We start from the raw sequence: 20,723 nt of genomic DNA on the forward strand, positions 1-20,723 counted from the left end.
TGTGGCCAGTTTCCTCTCACCCTGCGATCTAGTGTCAGCACGTACAAGAGATTTGATTGTCAGGGGCTGCATAGGGCTACCAGAGAAACAGGAAATGTAGCGTGAAGACTGGCAGGTAGAAAGCAAAAGGCGCTGTCAGGATCTCATGTAACCCTGGCCAACTGGTAAGACGGTTGCCCGGGCCAATAGACTCCATGTGTTATTGTTGCCTCCTGTAACTGAGAAGTGCTGCATTCTAGCTCTGTTCTGCAGTGGAGGTTAAGTGTTCAGCGCTATTTACTTAAAACATTCTAAAGTTGATAAATGACAAGTACTCCACTCCCGGTAAAGCTTGTAAATCTAGCCTCTATAAAAAATAACATGCTGACAGCACTTAGTCCTGTTTATAAAGTTCATACACATCTGTCTTTGATACGGGCGCAATATATATCTATGACATCACACTGCAGCCTGTTAAAGTAACAGGAAAGCCAGCACAGCCACAGCCAGGCAGCTTCCAGCGGCCCTCTGTCTAGCCCCTCTGCCTGAAGGGCACTGTGAGGACAAGAGGCCTGCAGAGAGGATGCTCCCATCCAACAGAGGCTGGGTTTTCACTCCTTCATGCCGTTCTTCTTTTTGCAAACTACCCTCTTTCGTTTTGAACACCTGTCTCTTAGTCTTTCTCCTCTTCTCTAGCTAAGACCAGGAAAGAGGGCTCCAGAAGTGAGTAGAACAGTTGAATACTTTATCCAGATAGAAAGCGCCACTTCCTAACTGGGCGTGGTGGCGCACGCCTTTAATCCCAGCACTCGGGAGGCAGAGGCAGGTGGATTGCTGGGAGTTCGAGGCCAGCCTGGTCTACAAAGTGAGTCCAGGACAGCCAAGGCTACACAGGGAAACCCTGTCTGGAAAAAAAAAGTACACTTCCTTAAGGCCAGATACTGTTCTTTTGACAACCTGTTCAGAACAAAGACTGTAAACCTAACAACAACAACAACAACAACAACAACAACAACGAAGCCTACAGATCTCATGTGCTGCATAGGCTGGCTCCGTGACTTGACTAGAGGCAACAAGGGAATGACGAAAGGACAGGCACTAAAGAAGCACCCGAGATATGCAGCCAGGCCGGGGTTGAATGGGCCGTGTGTGCTCTGATGCAGCACAGGCTAGGAGCTGGTCTCGGTGGGAAGTGCCTCTAGACAAGAGGCTTAGGCTGTCAAGATCTAGGAGCAGCAAACTGCAGTCGCGAGGTTTTGTACATGCAGGTCAACCATTTGTAAACACTGGCATTTGGACTAAAGGGAGGCTTTGCAATTCTAAGCCTCACCAAAGTGGGAAGACGGACAAACTCCTGTGGGTCTGAGGCGTTGATCCTTGACATGGGCATGGCCATGTCTACAATATCCACTCCCTCAGAACCTCATCTGCTCTTTATGCGTTCACTCAATTAAGGCTTCCTCAGCTCCCCACATACAGGATTGGCAAGGTGACTCAGTGGGTAGCGGTGCTTGGTAGCCTGATTTTAAAAAATGATTTAGTAGTTTTTATAGTGTGCGTTTGCGTTTTTTGCTTGTATGTGGTGTATGAGGACTGCATGTGTATGTGTTGTCCACAGAGCCAAACAAGAATGTCAGGCTCTCTTAGAACTGGAGCTAAGGACAGGGGTGAGCTGCCATGTGGGTGACCTGTGTCCTCTGCAAGAGCAGCAAGTGTTCTTAACAGCTGAGCCACCTCTCCAGTCCCTCTGATGATCTGAATTTGAAATAAACGTAATTTTCAAAATTATTTTAAAGGCCTGTAGGGCCATCTAGTGCAGCCAAGATGATTTGGCAGATAGAGATACTTGTCTCTAAGCACGATGACCTCAGTTCAGGAGTTCTGGGGCCCGCACGGTAGAGGAGAGAGCTAACACTCACAATTGTCCTCTCACCGTTTGCAGTCACATGTGCCTATACACAGACAAACAAAAGGTAGCAAAAATTGAAGGTCTATCGTAGTGTAAATGTAGCTCTGAAAGGCTTATGTGTCATCTTGTATCAGAAACACTTGCTTTTCCCTTAGACAAACCTTGCTCTCCACAGTTGAGGCTAGCTCAGAATTTGTACCCATCTTCCAAAGGGCGGAGATTACAGGCTTGTGCCATCCGGCCCTGGCTAAGAATGCTTTAATAGGAAAACGAGTAGGAGACACATCCCATTCGTCCTGCCCTCTACGCTTACAGATACTATTGCAGGATGCATCTCTGCCTTGACACAGCCTGGTCCCTGATCAGTTGTGCAAAATGGGAATTGTCTCATGTACCGGGCCAAAGCTACATATTCAGTCCTGCGTTGAACATTTAGTACTGCAGATTGGAAATCATGCTGTTTGTCAGATCCTAAAAAGTGCAGAGAACATTCCTTTATTTGCAACAGCTTGGACCCAAGTGCAGACACGCTGTTCCTTCAGGCTGGCGTGACCTTCCTTTTGTCAGCTCTTTCTCCATAAGACCCAGCTCAGCTAGTGTCTCCTCAGTGAAGCCCCCTTTGCAAAAATCTCCTGGGCTCGACTTGTGTGTCTACAACAGCCTGTTGTGTTAGCAGGGTTGTTTTTCCTAATCCATTTACCTGTCTTCCCTGTCAGACATGGACAGGGACCGTGTCTTGTCCTGAATTCATCATTTATCTCCTGTGCTGAGCACAAAGACTAGGATGTGGTGGGTGCTCAATAAGTGTTTGTCCAATGAGTGATAGTGTGGTTAGCTCGGCGAGGATTGATGGCGCCCTTTCCCATCTGTCATCCATCACTGCGCGCTGAAGTGGGGCTGGGAGGCTTTAAGCAGCACCACTTGAGAAGCAAGGCATGGAGGTGGAGTGGGGATTAACTAACTACCCCTTATTGAGTGTTTATTTGCTCTGGGCCCAGCACTGTCTTAGTCTTTTTAAATGTATTAATGCACTTAATCCTTAGATCAATCTGCTAAGACAGGTTCTGCTTATTATCCTTGTTAGAGCAGGAGGAAGTTCAGTAACTTGCCCAAGGTCACACGGCAACAGCACTGAGATGTATACCCGTGGCAGAGAACTCACTGACCTATCCCTTTTTGCCTGGTTCCTGGAAAGAAGCCCTGATATCTTGAGGCATCCATCTTGTATAATGACTTAACTTGCCTTCTGTGTGTCTAGAATAGAACCCGTTGTGTTCTATCCTTAGAAGACTGGAGAAATGGCCACCAGATTACTTTGTGGGTTCTATGGGTTGGCTGCCAGTCTACCTGTATTGCCAAAGCTGGTCCCCTGCCTCAGCCACTCGAGTGCTAGTGCTGCAAGTCTCCTGGGCCCTGCTTGCGATGAGAAAACAGGAAATCTCTTTTCTCTTGCCGCTGGAGGGTCCTGAGGATCAAACAGGTGGGCAGGCTTGGTGGCAGGGTGCCTTTGCCTTTGAGCCATTTCACTGGCTCAGTTTGTTATTTTTGTAAATTCAGAAGTATTTTCCGATCAAACTAAAACATTTCATTCCTCTAAGGCCCTTTTTGCTTAGACCTCTGCGTCTACTATTCTCTCTACCTGCGACACCTTTCCCTGCTGTCTCCTTCTCCAAACCCAATCTCTCAGCTGGCTTCTCTTTTCTACCATGAGTCAGTTTAGATGTCATTTCTGTGAAAGGGGGATTTCTTCCTTAGGAGTCCCAACAGTCCCTGGGTATTTCTGTCATAACAAGTGTTTCAGTGCTGAAAACCTCACTGTGATGATCATCTGTTCTTGACTGACTTCTGCTCAAAATTAGAAACAGGAAGACTTGTCCCTTGTTCCCCATTGGTCCTGTATCTTGGGCTGTACTTGGACACAGTGTGTATTCACTGTACATTTGGAGAAGGCCTGGATGTGTGAGCTAACTCTGAGCCTTGGGTGTTATTTGTTGGTTTTCGAGGCAGGGTTTCTCTGTGTGGTCTTGCTTCTCCTGGATTCTGCTTTGTAGAGCAGGCTGGCCTCACACTCACAGAGGTCTGCCTGCTCTGCCTTCCTGAGCGCTGGGATTACAGGCGTGCGCCACCACACCCGGCTGGAGCCGTGGGTTTTAGTGTCACCTAGTCAGTCATATTAGACAGCTGCTGTTGGACGTGTCTTGTATACTCTGTATGTTCCCCACTGGTCACTGGGGATGCTGACTAATGCTCCTCCCAGTTAGAGGTGCCCACAGTATAGAGAGACCTTCAGAGACAGTGACTCACTCGGAGCATCAGCATAGTGCAGTGGACCAGACATAAAAATGATCATTTTCAGGCAAGTCAGCTTGTAGCAAGAAAGCCAGCCTCCTTCCACAGAAACTTGAAAACTCTAGAGCACCTATGGCCAATGGTTTTTTGGTTTTTTCCCCCCGAGACAGTGTTTCTCTGTTTAGCCTTGGCTGTCCTAGACTCGCTTTGTAGACCAGGCTGGCCTTGAACTCATGTTTGCCACCATGCCCCACTGGCCAACGGTTCTTGTTTGTAGAGAAGCAGAGATTCAAATAAGGAAGACAAAGAGGCCTCATGCATTTGAGAAAGAACACGTTGAGAAGGACAGCCTTTGAAGGTAACAGTGGACATGAACCAAACAGAAAACTTGTGCGTCTTTTTGTTTTATTTGATTGTTGTTTTTGAGTCTGTCTATAGTCAAAGCTGGCCTCATTCTCTTGAGTGCTAGGAGTCTAGGTGTAAGCTACATGCCTGGCAACCAACTAACCAACCAAACCAAACTGTATTAGTTGCTTAAAGACAGAGACAAAATGTTTTATTTTGTTTTGGAATGAGGTCCCATTATATTACCCACGGTTATCTTGAGCTCCTGGCCTCAACCAATCTTCCTGTCTCACCTTAGAATGTTTTGTTTTCTAAATGAAGGCTTTTAAGGTTTGTGTGTGTATGTGTTTGTGTGTGTGTGTTGTTTTGTTTTGTTTTTTAAAACTTAAATGTCTTTAGGGCATCTCTACTTTTTTTTTTTTTTTTAAGACAGGATAGACTTGGATGGCCAGGATCTAGACCAGGCTGAACTCAAAGAGATCTGCCTGCCTTGACCTCCCGAGTGCTGGGATTAAAGGCACACACTACCAGGCCACCACTTTCTCCAAGCAGCTTAACTAATCTTGTCTAAAATGTAATTGTCCATCTGTTTTCCCCCAGTCTCGCTGCTTTTTCTGTGTTCCTTCTGTTTTTTATTGGGATACCAGGTGCTCAAGCTGGAAATGCAGGTTGGTGTCCTTGAATATTCCTCCCTCTAGCCTCTTGAGGTGCCGGTTCGGGGACTGTGTCCTTCCCACCTCCCAGGCTGCCTTTCTCCAGCTGCCTTCTTGATGGCAGGAGGGCCTGCTCGGTGCTCTTGTCCGGACTGCAACTCATCCCTCACCCGTTAGAGCAGGGGCATAGAGCGGATGAGTCCTCAAAGGCTTTTTGCTGAAGTGAGCCACCTGCTCCCGCATCAAGTGTCATTCCCACACCCACTCCTGAGGCTGCCTGTCAATTTCAGCCCCATCAGATACAGGACTTAGGGTCCCTGTACAGATCATGGGTTTTGTTGTTGTTGTTTGGATGGTCTTTTTGTTTTTTTGTTTTGTTTTGTTTTGTGTGTGTGTGTGTGTGTGTGTGTGTGTGTGTGTTTTGTTTTGGGTTTTTTGTTTGTTTGTTGTTTGTGGGTTTTGTTTTGTTTCGATTTGATTTTTCAAGACAGGGTTTCTCTGTGTAATAGCCCTGGCTGTCCTGGACTTGCTTGTAGACCATGCTGGCCTTGAACTCACAGAGATCCACCTGCCTCTGCTAGGATTAAAGGCGTGCATCACCAGGCCTGGCTTCAGATCATGTTTTGTTTTTAAGGTAGAGTTCCTTTCTGCCATCACTTGTTCTTCAAGTCTCTTCTGACCTGAGCTCTTGCCTCTTCCTCCCACAGAGAGTCTGCTTCTGCCATTGGACAGCCTCAGTGTCTGGCACTCTGGGAAATTGGCTCTGTTGACACAACTATATGTGAGCTTTATCTGACTCTTCTGAAAAGGGGTTCTCAATATTGGTCACTCACTGGCCAAGGCTGGGACAAAAAGATTTGATGATCACAGACCCACAAAAGGGTGTTTGTGAGACTAGGGGTTTGCCTATTTTGGATCATTATGAAAAAAGGCCAGGGTTTATTTGGCAGGCTGCCAAATAATTGGTGACTCGATTTTACAAAGGGTTCACAGGGGGTGAGTGCCGAGGCTCATTTCCAGCTCTGATAGTCTGTGATTCTTTGCACCAATGTTAAATATAAGTAGGAAAAAATGTAAGTAGGGCATTCTGAATTGTTCTGAGAATTGTTTCCTTTTTGCTTTATTGCAGGCTCCATGAGGGCAAAGACATTGTCTTTTTGCATTTAATAAAAATAGGTCTGCATTTTAAAAACAAAGAAGTAGAGGAGATCCAGGAAAACAGCGCTAATACAATATTACGCTGAGACTTTCAGCTCTCTGGTGTGGAGTCTCGCCCACGGTCCCCTCGGAAGCTTGCTTTCCTTCCCTGCTCTGCTGGTCCTGCCTGCTGACAGCCTTTGTGCCAAGGTCTGCCTAGCAAGGCTGTGAGTTATGGTGGATTGGGAGTGATAGCCTGATCTTCTTGGCCCTCGGGTGTTTAACTTCTTCAAGTTAATGCCTGCTCTTCAGTGGCACATTATCTTGTGGCAAGGTAGCCATTTATAATTTATATACTGTGTGCTACTTAAAATAGAGACAAGAGGGTAATCAGCATCCTGAAGCTTCCAATTTTCCAAAATAACATTTCTTCAGTTAAACCTGCCTGTAGGAATTAAGACCTTCCATGGATTAAAGTAACCCTCTGTCCAGTTGTCAACCGGATGTGCCTATTATCCAGCTTATAAAAGGGGAACACAGTTGTGTTTTTAAAATAAAATTCATTCATTTTTTTTCCTATTCAAATGGCTCTAAAGATTTCCATATTAAAGTATTCCAGGGACCTCACTATAGTCAGAGAGGGGGTGGGGCCAAGGTTTCAGCACAGATACGAGAAATGCCTTGCTTGGCAAAGGACCAAAGCCAGTATGCACTGTGTGCTGAGGTCTTGGTGTCCTACTATTTAGGTTTCTGACTCTGGCTGCAAACAGAAAAAGATGACATCTTCTCTTGAGTAGACCTGCAGAGGATTGTTTATTCTCCTCTATTAAACATAGACTAGAGCTGGGAGTAGTAGGATACTCACCTAGGATGTGCAAGACCGTGAGCTTGATCCGCAGCGCATAGAAAGGTTAAGGAGAGAGGCATCTCCACTAAGCTGCCCTCTGAGCCCCACATAGTCACCATGGCACACACCCATACAAACAGCGAGATTAGCCTCTGCTTCTCCAGGAGCCATTCACCTTGTTTGTGTTTTTAATTTTGGGGGTGTGTGTGATGGTGTGGATGGAGGTCAGAGGGCAGTCAGTTCTCTTTCACCATATGGGTCCTAAGGATTGAACTCAGGTTGGAGCTGGTTAGGCTTGACAGCAAGAGCCCTTATGCAGAGAGCAGTTTCACTGGACCCCATGTTTTTTTGTTCTTTTGTTTTTGTTTTTTAAAACTGGATCCTCATTGGGACCTGGGGTTTCTTTATTAGGCTAGGCTTGCTGGCAAGTGAGTTACACCCCTTACCCTGCCCACCCCACCCACCCCTCCAGTGCTGGGATTACAAGCATGAGCCACCACAAGCAACTTCTTACAGAGTGCTGGGATCAAACTGGGGTCCTCATGCTCATGTGACAAGCAGTTTGCTGACTGTCCCTCGTGGGTAGAGGTGGGAGAGTCACACATGCTTCTGCAGTCAGGTGGCCTCATCATTCCTTACACTCAGATCTCATGCATGTGTTTCATATGATCATAACTTTACTCAAGTGTTGATGAATGTTTATCTGATGCATGGGAAGTTGGAGTGGGTGTCCAGCAAGCGGTAGCTAGGACGCAATACGGGAAAAACCTGGTGGATGTAAAGCCACTAGGTGGCAACATTTACTCAGCTGCCCTGCATCCTCTTTCCCTGTGAGGATGTTTGAGCTTGCCTTTTTTTTTTGGGGGGGGGGGTTGTTTGTTTGTTTGTTTGTTTGTTTTTTGAGACAGGGTTTCTCTGTGTAGCCTTATCTGTCCTGAACTCCTTTGTGGACCAGGGTGGCCTCGAACTCACAGTGATCTGCCTGCTTCTGCCTCCAAAGTGCTGGGATTAAAGATGTGCACTACTACCGCCCGGCTTGAGCTTGCTTTTTCTAACTACACCTTTGAACAGCAGAGAAAAAGGTTTAGCAGTGATTCTAAAAGTCCTTTTGAAAGTGAGGCTGTGGAATACAGGCCCCACTGGTGTCTTTTCATCTCCCGCTTTGGACACCAATGTTTAGAATAGTTCTTTGTGACCATGGGCAAGATGCTTCTGCTTGGGCCCAGCCAATCATCCTGATAGAGACCTGGAATTGCCCTGTCTGGCCTCTTGTTGTTCTTGTGTTACACAGTTTGAGGTGTTGGTTACAGCTTCCATATTTCTTTTTCCTAGTAAAAAAATATTAAGTTAAAAGAAAAAAAACCTTACCTTTCATCAAAAGGCAGAGTCACGATTTAAATAAAAACATCAGTAGAAAAATCTCAAGGGAGGTAGAGTCTCACAAACTAGCCATCTTCCTGGGCTAATTCAGGAGGCTTGACTCTCCTAAATGAGGCTGCTTATTTACCAGGTTTCCTAAATTAGCAGCTTCGGGGATATTGAGATCTGTGCAGAACTGTCCAAGGAGGTATTGTGTGTGCTCCGCAGCGATTAAGCCATTAAGCTCTAATTGGTATTTCCCACTCAGGGTTGTGTGGGGGAAGCTTTAAAATTATTGCAGAATCCAGTGCTCATCAGCCATTTTGGTGACAGTAGAGAGCGCTGAGAACGGTTTTGCGTGTGAGCCGATTATGATTTTTGCTCACAACATCCATCCCTGTTGGTTTGTTATATTGCAGATGAAATGGAAAGGGAAGGACCTGTTTGATTTGGTGTGCCGGACCCTGGGGCTTCGGGAAACCTGGTTCTTTGGACTGCAGTACACAATCAAGGACACCGTGGCTTGGCTCAAAATGGACAAGAAGGTTGGGATAGATCTCCATGAAACCAGCAGGGAGGCTTGGCCTTTCTGGTTTCTTGTTCTGTTTTGTTTTTCCTGAGCATACACTTAGCTTATTTGCTCATTGTTGGGCTGTGGCAAAAGACATGGTTAAGAAGTGGGCCAGGCTTTCTCTGCAGCCCTGGCTGTCCTGGAACTCAATCTATAGACCAGTCTAGCTTTGAACTCACAGAAATCCCCCTGCCTCTGCCTCCTGAGTGCTGGGATTAAAGGCATGCGACACCAATGCCTGGCTCTGGGGGCTTCTTAAGGACATGAAATCTAGGTTTCTAGCAATTTCAAGGTGGCTTAGAAATGGATATGGCTTAAGGAAACCGCTCATTTGTGGTCTCGTATAGTCACACAGAGGCATGCCTGTCATTTTCCTGGCCACCTAACAATGAGGACAGCAGGGAGGGCGGGAGGACTGGGCCAAAAGAGCCCTGGTTCCCAAAGTGACTCCATGTCTAATTCTGACCCTAAATGTTCTCACTGTATAATACAATAACCAACAAAAGTCTCTTGTCTTATTAGAGTTAAGTGAGGTGTTCAAACTGTGTTCACACCATGTGCACGGTGATCTCCTTCATGCTTTTAACTCCTGTTAGTTGTCAGTGTCAAATGGTCATTCCAATGATTAACAACTCTAAGTGACACAAAGAGCCAGTGAATAGGAGGGCAACCTAGATTAAGTTTATTTTGAATCCCGTGGGGACTGCCACTGGAATTTGGGCAGGCACGTGCAGAATTATATATCGGAAACAGCAAAGCCCTCTGTATCTTTTTATGATTCTCAGCAAAGTGAATTTTAAATCATACCTGAGTGTTAGCCAAATGGATATTAGATTGGGGGCATCAGGAGTCATAGAACCTGCTGCTCAAAGGAAATAAATTATGACACATGTTAATGGAGCCTGGTAGCATGTTTATGTCCTGAAATGAAATTCACTCTGGAGAGCAGATGGTCCAAGCTTTTCAGGGGGTGGGTGGGATTGTTAAAAGATTAAAAGCAGTGGTTTACTTACTGCAATACAAGCATTTTTTTGATCTCTCTGGAAGATTCCAGCAACAAAGATTACCATGATGGCTGCTATGTTTCACTTCTAGTATTCATAACATATAAATGGTATCACAAAAAATAATAATAAGTATATAAATGGTATCACAAAAATCTAGTTTATTTTGTTTAAGCTATATTCCAGTAGAACCTATGAGAGCGGGCAATAAGAAAAAAAAAACAATAAAAGTAGATGTTACTATTTCAGAAAAAAAATATTTTTTTTAATCTTCAGTCTTCCATAAAGGATAATTGCCCAAGATCTTTGAGTTATACATTCTAGCTTGTAACTATTTTCTGTGGCTTTGAGAACACTGGTGCTGTCATTGTAGCTCCGCTCACCCCTTGGGCTTATTGATTGATTTGGTTCAGAACCCCCTGTGTGAAGTGGATATTATATCCTGCTGCAGATGGCTCTGTGAATGCTTCCAACTGTGGAAACACAGCCTTTGGGAAATGCGGGGAACCTAACAGGAGACGGGATTTTATGCCTCCCTGCAAAGTGTGTTTTGATGGTAGCACGTGGAAAAGAGGGGCCAGCACAGCATGTCTTTTCTCTGCAATTCTGCAGGTGTTGGATCATGATGTTTCGAAGGAAGAACCAGTTACCTTTCACTTCCTGGCCAAATTTTATCCTGAGAACGCTGAGGAGGAGCTAGTTCAAGAGATCACGCAACACTTATTTTTCTTACAGGTACAGCAGCCCATGCTATCTCCCCCAGTGCTAAGAGGACCAGTTTGGGTATGGTTTCAGAAGCAGCCTAGGTGAACCCCTTGGAGTTAACCACAAACACTTCTGCATGCAGAAAATGTTCTGACTCCAAATAGTCAGTCTTTTGGTTCAGTAGTGGGAAAAAAAAATCTTCAAGATAGAACTTTACCCAAGTGATGAGAATTGGTGTCAGATGAAATCGCAGAGGTGTGATGATGAAGAATAGACAGTCACCCAATCTACTGCTTCCATGAAGATGAATCCCCATTTCTTCTAGCTAACTTAAGTGTTCTTTGAGGTTATTTTAAAAAAAAAAACCTCAGAGGCTTAGCAAAAAGTTCCTTTCAAGTTCAAGACCTGCCATCTCTCAAGGCAGGACTGCTGAATGGCACAATTAGGTTTTCCAGAATTACAGGCTGGCCATCTAGGAGCACAGGGAGGTGGTTCATTTAAGGATGGAAACCCTGCTTTGTCAGTCAGACAGCTCCCTCAGTTTCATGGCTCTCTGTAGTGACCGATGCCAAAGCTGCTTATGTGCCACTGTGGATAGCCATGAAACTCAGGGAGCTGTCTGACATTGTAATGGGCCATTAATTACATTGATTGGCCAAAAGAGTATCTGTGGTTTTTTTTTATCCATTCCTGGAATATGGAATCTCTGTATATTGTGTTTGTGATACAGTACATGAAATGTAACATTACCCTCCAAATACTGTTGTGTTGTTGGAGAAGAGGATCTCTCTATAGCCAAGGCTGTCCCTGAGCTTGAGATCCTTTTGCCTTCAGCTTCTCAAATGCTGGAATTACAGTGTGTGTACCCCATGCCTGGCCAAATAGTTTCTTTTCCAAGAGTTCTCTCTCTGTGTGTTTTATCTCTTTGTAAGGAAACTAACTAGGAGATTTGAAGGTTTCACTGTTCAGAACAGCTCAGCTTTCATTTTCTCTTGGTTCTAAGGCCTGGGGAAATTGTATGTGTGAGTGAAGCCACATGGAGCTCCTTCAGCGGTTGGGGCTGTTGCTCTATTGATGGCATGCTTGCCTTGTATTCATGAAGTCTGCGTTTCAACCCTGGCGCTGTCTAGACAGAGTGTGGTGTACTTCTGTAATCCTCAGGGTGATCAGAAATCTAGGGTCATCTTCAGTTATATAGAGAGTTCAAGACAAGCGTAAGCTACATGAGACCAGTCTACCATAGTGTTATAAAATGGCTTTCCTGTGAGGACGTGAGGCAGCACTTGTTCCCCTGTGACTTTGGCTTGGTTGTTTTTATGACTAAGCAAGGCAACATTTACTACTGTGAATCTGAAAAGAGAGTTGGCTTTGCTTGATGCACCCCCCACTGCATGCGGCTTTCTTGTCCTTGTGTCTAGAGCTGCACCACTGTAAGAAATTAGGTGCAATGAGATATGTTAATTCAACATTATAGCTTAGGAATTATATTTCCTGAGCCTCATGTGTACTTAAAAGTTGAATCGATCAAATTTTATTGCTTCCTTTTTCCTTAGAGCAGCATATTGGAAGTGATGACTTTTTTCTACAGTCGTAATTCAGTGGTGTTGGTAGCTTTTGTCTTGTATGAAGACCTGAAAGTTGCTGTGAGTGCTCACAGGGGCCACGGCAGAGCGGGCAGCGTCCCTCAGCCTGTCATAGCCGCCATGGCAGTCTCTGCTGTAATCAAGAGATCTGACTTTTCTGCAGCCACCTTACTGATAACATCTCCCTTGCTGAACTCTCAACAGGCCTACAACATTTAAAAAAAAAAAAAGTCCCTTTTGTCAGAAAATCATTAAGAGGCTGCTTAGCAGCCCTCATTTAGAGTACCCTGCAGCCATCTGCTGTGACCAGGCGGCACTGCTGTCTCCCACACATGCCACTTCACCTCTCTCTCATTGCCCCTTTCAGGTGAAGAAGCAGATTTTGGATGAAAAGATCTACTGCCCTCCTGAGGCTTCAGTGCTCTTGGCTTCCTATGCTGTTCAGGCCAAGGTGGGTGCAAAGAGAGAAAAACACATTCTCTTTTAACATGAACTGGTCATGGTCTTCCATTTCTTTGGATTTTGGCCACTTCAGAACACCTTGCCTCTAAAACTGAGACATCATGTCATGAGACTTGTACATCTATTGTTGCTGATCATCTTCTGTGTATTTTGTATATCTGTGTGTGTGTGTCTCTGTGTGTATGTGTATGTGTGTGTTGTGTATTAAGTGACAAGCATATCGTTCTAATGACTTACAATTCATTCTGAGTGAATTCATTCAAAAAGATGAATTTTCTGTGTAATCTCATTATGCACATGTGGCTCATTAAATTCATCACATCAGCTTCATTTTATTAGTCAGGAAATGTGAATTTATGGTCTCTAATTATGATCAAATGGGGCCTTTTGGTCAGCAAGACCCAGATCCTCCATCCAGACTCATCTTTCCAGAGACTACATTCTTAGAAACCACACTCCCGGTGAGGCCCTGGTGGGCATGTTTTGTGCATGTGGTTAGATACTGCAGGAGCTGGGTCTGCTGAGCCTGCTGGGCCCAGTGATGCTGTCTCATTAGCCTAAAACAGCAGACGTGGAGTGGTGGGAGGGGAGCACTCACTGAGTATTGGAGTTTTGTCCCATCTTAGAAGGGACAGTCTTAGCGTGTCGGTCCAGAGTACATCTTGACTCTTGGATTTCCCACCTCAGTTGCATTTTTAGTACAATTTCAGATCAAAGCCAGGAGTGACTTGTTTGTCATTTGGGTTGGGAAAAGGGTTTTGAAATGTGTATGCTGGTCAGGCCAGTAAAAGCACAGAGTCAGTTTAATCATTTGATGACTCATTAGTGTCTGCTGAGCAGTCACAAGGATAGGGCATGGGGCTTGTTAACTGTCAGATGCAGCCACTAGAGCAAGTGCTGCCCTCAGTGACTCTCCAAGGTCATTGGTACCTTCATGGCTAAAGCGAGAGGCAGAGTCTGTGGCTTTAGAATTGTATTTTATGCCTTCTTTGAAAAAGGAGTTATTGAGAAAACAGAGGATGGGCTGTGACTCAAGTAAAGCATATGCTCCTTTTATGCTGTGATCAAGAATATTAGTAACAGGAAAGATGTATCCTTTCAGGCCTGACAGTGACAAAACAGTCGTCACCACTTTCATTAAATCCATGTACTTGGCCCAGAGTTGAGTTCCTTTTTGCAAGCTGTCAAGGATGCTACCTCAGTCTCAAAGGCTATGGGTTTTGGGTCACAAATTCAAAGGCCACCTGTGTGGGGGCAGAGGGGTGTGGATCGTTTTTCAAGGAACCAGCAGATGTTTGCTTGAACAGATTTCACTGTAGGAAAGCCCTACTTATTTGGCTTCTGCCAATTTGGAGATGAAAGTGATTCAGACAACATATGTGGTTCATATGGAGGCGGGAGCTCTAACTATTTTTTCCGGTGTTAAATTAGGAATCTCACTAATAAAGGTAATCTCTAGTTTTTAAGATATGTATTCTGGCAATGCGAGGTAGTGCACACCTTTAATACTAGGCAGGGCAGTGAGGTCCCTGTGAGTTCCAGGCCAGCAAAGGCTGTAAAGTGAAACCCTATTTACAGTCAGGAAGCCAGGACTTGCTATAGCATTGTTAGCAGTTTCTCAGATTACTGGTTAATAGTGAGAGGATATTTAGGATAAGCTACACCCATGTTTAACGGAGTGTTCAACAGACTATTTCACAAGACGGTCCATGTAGTATTTTCTGGAAGCCAAGGCTTGAGCTTGTTCTGGTGATAAAATTAAGGATTAGAAAAGGTGAATGACTTTATGTTGTTTCTGTATTAATGGAATGTACAGAGACCACTGTTTGTTTGTCTTTTGGTTTTTCCAGACAAGGTTTCTCTGTGTAACAGCTCTGGCTGTCCTGGAACTCCCTGTGTAGACCAGGCTGGCCTCCAGCTCACAGAGATCAGCCTGCCTCTGCCTCCCGAGTGCTGGGATTAAGGGCGTGCACCACCACCGCCCAACTGTTTGTTTTTGTTTTGGTGGCACAGGGGACTGAGCCCTTACATATGTGAGGCAGGTGATCTGCCATAAAGTTACCTGCCTCTTCGCAGAGAGGGATGGAGGGTGGAGCCAGACTGGAGACCCAGGTGTGTGGGCTGCTTGACCCAGCACTTTGTCCCTGCCCCTCACTGTCTAGTGAGGTATGTGGGCAGCAGGCATTAACTTTCACTAAGTTCCAGTTTCCTTTATAAGACAAAACAACTTTTATCTGACTGTCTCCTTCCATCATGTGCAGTTTGTTTTCTTCCCAACCTTTATGAAACAGAAAGAAACTCTAGAAATATGGAGGGGAAATGGAATTGAGCTCATTAACACATGGAACATAATTATGTGCAAATGTATTCATTATAGTATTTCAGCTGTTGGGATGATATAGACGCACTTAATTCCAAAGCATAAAGAAACAATTAGCTTCAAAGTATAAATACAAATAAATATCAATCACATGGTTCAGTTAACAAGAACCGTATTTCTTGGTTTAAGCTTGAGTTTTGCTGGAGTCGAAAGAACGGGCCAGTTATATGATAAGTGAAACCATCTCGCAATTTTTAAGCCACCTGTTGGATCCTCTGTGGACAATTTAGAGTTTCACGTGTGGTTTTTTTTTTTCTGAAATATGTTTGTATTGAAAATTAGTAGAAGAGAATGGGATATTATTCATGAATCTTGCTGCAGCCTGTAAACTCCTAACACTCAGAAGGCAGAAAAGAATAGTGGAAGAGTTGGAGAGATGGCTCAGCAGTTAAGAGTACTTCCTGTTCGTGCACCAGAGCGCCCACATGGCAGTTCACCACTGCCTGTAACCCCAGGTCTGCAGTGCCCAGTGCCCTGTTCTGGCCGCTGAGGGCTCCTGCACATATGTGGTACTCAAATATTCACTACAAGGGCTCACACACATACACATAAATAAAAAATAAATGAATCTGTCCAGGTGTTGTATCTTGGGAGCAGAGGCAGGAAGAGCTCTCAGAGTTTTGAGGCTAGGCTGATCCACTTACCCAGTTCCAGGACAGCCAGGGCTACATAGAGAGTCTCAAAACAAAAAACAGTGGGAGAAGCTTAGTGTTTTTAGTACCCTAAAGTGTCAGGGACAGTGGCTGCGGCAATTCAGTTAAACTGAGTATGTAGAAAAGAAGAGCTGAGGACTAACGAGCGCTGAGAGGAGCAGAGCATGAAAGCACAGCATCAGTGAAGGGCTACGGTTTGGTTTGGTTTTCCAAGACAGGGTTTCTCTGTGTAGCCCTGGGTGTCCTGGAACTCACTGTGTAGACCAGGCTGGCCTTGAACTCACAGCGATCCACCTGTCTCTGCCTCCCAAGGGCTGAGATTAAAGATTCGCATCCAGCAAAAAGGCAAGTTTAAAAGATTGCTGTGGCTGGAGAGATGGCTCAGGGGTTAAGAGCACTTCCAGAGGTCATGAGTTCAATTCCCAGCAACCACATGGTGACTCACAACCACCTATATTGCAATCTGATGCCTCTTCTGGCATGCAGATGTATATGCAGACAGAGCACTGTATACATAGTAAAAAAAAAAAAAAGAAAGAAAAAGAAAAAAGATTGCCTCACGAACAAATTTGGTATTTAAAAAAAATGTAATTGCTTATTTATTTATTTATTTATTTATTTTAATAATTTTTATTTAATTTTAATTTATGTGCGTTGATTTCAGATCTTGGAGTTACAGACAGTTGTGAGCTGCCATGTGGGTGCTGGGAATTGAACCCGGGTCCTTTGGAAGAGCAGGCAGTGTTCTTAACCACTGAGCCATCTCTCCAGCCCTCTATTTATTTATTTATTAGTGTGTGTGTGTGTGTGTGTGTGTGTGTGTGTGTGTGTGGCTGCCATAGCAGGACATGTATGTGGAGGTCAGAGGACTGTTTGACCATATGAATCCTGGTGATTGAGCTCAGGTCATGAGACTTAGGGTTTTACTTTTCTGTTTCTTTTTTTCTTGTTTGTTTGAGACAGGGTTTCTCTGTGTAGCTCTGGCTGTCTTGAAACTCACTCAAATTCAGAGGTCTGCCTGCCTCTGCCTCTTGAGTACTAGGATTAAAGGCAAGTGCCGCCACCACCCAGAATTTGTTTGTTTGTTTCTTTGTTTGTTTGTTTTTCTGAAACAGGGTTTCTCTGTGTAGTCCTGGCTGTCCTGGAACTCTCTCTTGTAGACCAGGCTGCCCTTAAATTCACAGAGATCCTCCTGCCTCTGCCTCCCACAGTGTGCCACTGTGCCCAACTTGTTTGTTTTTTAAATATGTAAAAATTACATTTATTTATTTTGTTTGACAGGGAGTGGGGTTTGGATGAGGTGAAACTCCTTTACCAAGGCGTGGGTGGAGAGGTCTGAGGGTAACTCTCATGAGTTCTTTCTCTCCTGCCATCTTGGGGTGCTGGGACAGAAATCCAGTCATCAGGCTTGGCAGCAAGTACCTTTGACCACCGAGCTGTGTCACAAGCCCAGAAATCTTTAATTAATTATGGGTGTTTTGCCTGCATGTACATCTGTGCATGCAATGCCCAAGAGGACGTCAGAGTTCCTGGTACTGGAGTTATAGAAAGCTGTGATCTGCCATGTGGGTGCTGGGCATTGAACCCCGATCTTTTGCAAGAGCAGCAAGTGCTCTTAGCCGTTGAGCCATGCCTACAGCCTACACCCCCCCACCATGAATTTTATCTTAATTGTTAGTTTCTCAAAATGATAATGATATTTGCTTTGTTTTAATTCTAAAAATTGAGTACGGGTCTCTTGTATGCTAAGCCACATCATTGATCTACATCCCTGTTCTTCCCTCCTTTAATGTAAATTCAAGTGATTTATAAGGAGCAGTATAAGACCAGGTTTGTGGCCTCTACAATTCAGGCATGTAGGGGTTTTTTTTTTTAATGCAGGAATACCAAATGATGAATATAACATTAAGCACAGGCCCACATAGCTGCAGAGCTTTGAAACTCCTGCTCTCTTGCTTTCACAGCTTATCAGAATGCCTTTGTTACATAAAAAGATGAGGAGTAGTCATTTCCATCCATCGAGTCGTATAGCTTCCTTTTACATTTACTGCCACAACACTAGCATTTCCCCCCTTTGTTTTTTTAAATAGACATTTAAATAGACATCAAGGTATCTTTAATGTTGTGAGTGGAGTTAGTTCAGAGAGAAGCTCTGTGCAGAGCCTCCATTGCCTCCACATTGCTCAGATGTGATATATTTGATCAGTGTAGTAGCTGGGAGCCTGGGATAATTTAATAATGGTGGTCGTTAATCTTGCAAGCCTTTGAGACCTGAATTTACAACTTTAACTTTGCATATCTGCTTACTTTTGCATTAAGAGTTGGTTGGTGAGTGTTGAAAGCCTTGCAAATGCAACTAGCAAGTCTTTCAGTCATAGCCTGTGAAGTCCTGAGATGCCGCAGTGCTCATGCCTGACTTCCACAGGACCCAGCGCCACCCAGATGTTTGCCTGCACTCTTTTACTGTTTGCTCCTTGCTTTATAGGTGAGGGGCTGTGGCTTAAGAGAGGGTGCCTTCCTTAAAGACCTCACAGCAGCACGCTAGAGTCCTCTCTTCAGGGTCCTCCAGGGCCAGTGCTCTCATTTAAAAAAGAACTTAGACTTGGAAAGATTTAGTCCTTTTTTTACTCTGGCCGTCCTGGAGGTCACTCTGTAGGACAGACTGACCTTCTGCCTCCTAAGTGCTAGGATTATGTGCACGAGTGTTTTGCCTTGGTGTTTCTGTGTGCACTGTGTGCTCAAAGAGACCAGAGTAAGGAGCTGGCTTCCTGCAACTGCAGGCCCCTAGCCTCCAGCTGTAGTGGCTCACAGCCCTTTGGAGCTCAAGCTCAGGAGATCCAATGTCTTCTGGCCTCCAAGGGCACCAGGCACACACATAGGACATAGACATACATTCAGAGGAAATACTTATACACATAAAACAAAATAAAAAATTTTAAAGGCACGTGCCACCACACCCAGATGAAATTTTCAAAAATTATGTTGTTGTTTGTTTGTTTGTTTGTTTGTTTTGAGTCAGGGTTTCTCTGTGTAGCCTTGGCTATCCTGGACTGGCTTTGTAGACCTGGTTGCTCTCGAACTCACAGTGATCCTCCTGCCTCCAAAGGGGTTAAAGGGATTAAAGGTGTGTGCCACCATGCCCAGCTTAAATTTTTTAATTAGAGAGTGAGAAGTCTGGAGAGCGTGCTCAGTGGGTAAGAGCTGTTCTTGCAAAGGCCCGGGTTCTATTCCTAGCACCCACATAGAGGCTCAGATACCAGGCATACATGTTGTGCATAGACGTACATCCAGGCCAAATAGTCATGCACATAAAATAATTTTTAAAAATCTTAAAACAGCTTTTAATTAAAAAGAGAGAAAGAGCTGGGCACAGTGGCACATGCCTGTAATCCTAGCACTTGGGAGGCGATCTCTGAGTTCAAGGCCAGTCTAGTCTACAAAACGAGTCCAGGACAGCCAAGACTACACAAAGAAACCCTGTCTCAAGAAAAACTTAAAAAGGGGGGGGGGGGGCAGAGAGAAGAGAGATAAACCACTGGGCTGCTGAGGTGGCTCTGTGGGTGAAGGTACTTGTTAAGCCTTAGATCCAAAGCTGGAGCGCTGACAATGTGGAGACCTGACAATGTGGAGACCTCACATTGTGGGAAGAAAGAACTGACTCCACATAAGCACTGTGGCTTTGGGCTCATACTCTACTCTGTTTTCTGTGTCTTACCTATTTTATTTCACTTTGAGACAGGATCTCAGCATATAGCCTCGGCTGACCTCTAACTCATAGCTGCTTCCCAAGGGCCAGGGCTAAAGGCATGTACCACCATGCCTAGCCTACAGTCGGTCTCTCCTTATCCCTGGGGCTGGGGGAAGAGCCTAGGGCTGTATGCATGCTAAGGCAAGTGCTGTCCCACAGAGCCACGTCCCAGCCCTACTCTTTGATTTTGGATGATTCTCTGATCTAAACGATTTTCTATGGAAGAAATGAATATTGTTTTTAAAAACCAGAGAATAGCTGTCTGAGTTGTTGCCCCTGGAGGAGTAGCTGAGATTGTAGGCTCCACTGGTGACCTGCTCTACAGCTTTGGCTGTATCACTTAACCTTTTATTTTATTTGTTTCTTTGTGCAATAGGAGTGACATTATTGATATCAGATCTTCCCAAAGCAACTTTCAGTGTCTTGCGCAAAAGGCATTAAAAATATTGCCTGCATTGTCCCTGGTCCCACCTAGCAATTGGCTCCAGTTACCAGCCATTTAGAGACATTTGTAGGCCAAGCTCTTATCACACTTTGCTAATCACAACTTTCACAGTCGTGTTTTGTTGTTTCCATTATAGAGCTAATGTTTGGAAGCGCCTGCTTTCTTTGAGGCTTAGGAAGCAGACGACAGCTCCATACAGATGTCACATTCTTATTAGCACATCACCCATCCATCCGTTATGGGACTTTGCAATTCTGCTCATAGATGTAATCAGCTTTGTATTTTCATTCAAGGATAGCAAACTGCAAGGCTGAAATCTTGTCATCAGAATTGAATTGCTCGCTGGAACTGGGGGAGCAACTGCGTTTAGCCTTGTTCAGAGATGATGGTAGTCCTTAGACCCTCAGTCACCGGCTGTCTTTCTTTTCCTTTCCAGTATGGCGACTATGACCCCTCTGTGCACAAGCGGGGATTTTTAGCCCAAGAGGAATTGCTTCCAAAAAGGGTAAGAAATCAAATTCTCTATTTGGGAAAACAGTAGATGTGGCTGCAGGAAAGCCACTGAATGATTTGAAGAGTGAAGGAATTACTGAGCAAACACATCATAATCTTGAGAAAAGAGTACGGAATCTTGGCTAAGCATATTTACTTATT

At 44.7% G+C, this 20,723-nt stretch overlaps 1 protein-coding gene across 6 annotated transcripts in view; it reads left to right on the forward strand.

Annotated features, from left to right (window-relative positions):
- Positions 1–20,723, forward strand: part of NF2 (NF2, moesin-ezrin-radixin like (MERLIN) tumor suppressor) — an 86,371-nt gene that overhangs the window by 23,189 nt on the left and 42,459 nt on the right. For 5 of the 6 annotated variants that reach the window (XM_084798716.1, XM_084798715.1, XM_084798713.1 and 2 more), the window contains exons 2-5: positions 8,938–9,063; positions 10,706–10,828; positions 12,749–12,832; positions 20,506–20,574. In XM_084798716.1, coding sequence (XP_084654842.1) covers positions 8,938–9,063; positions 10,706–10,828; positions 12,749–12,832; positions 20,506–20,574 — 402 coding nt within the window. The remainder of the gene's footprint in view (positions 1–8,937; positions 9,064–10,705; positions 10,829–12,748; positions 12,833–20,505; positions 20,575–20,723) is intronic. The other variant, XM_084798714.1, reaches the window with a different exon arrangement.

Source organism: Acomys minous, assembly GCF_964271855.1.
Source record: "Acomys minous genome assembly, chromosome: 10".
NCBI lineage: Eukaryota > Metazoa > Chordata > Mammalia > Rodentia > Muridae > Acomys > Acomys minous.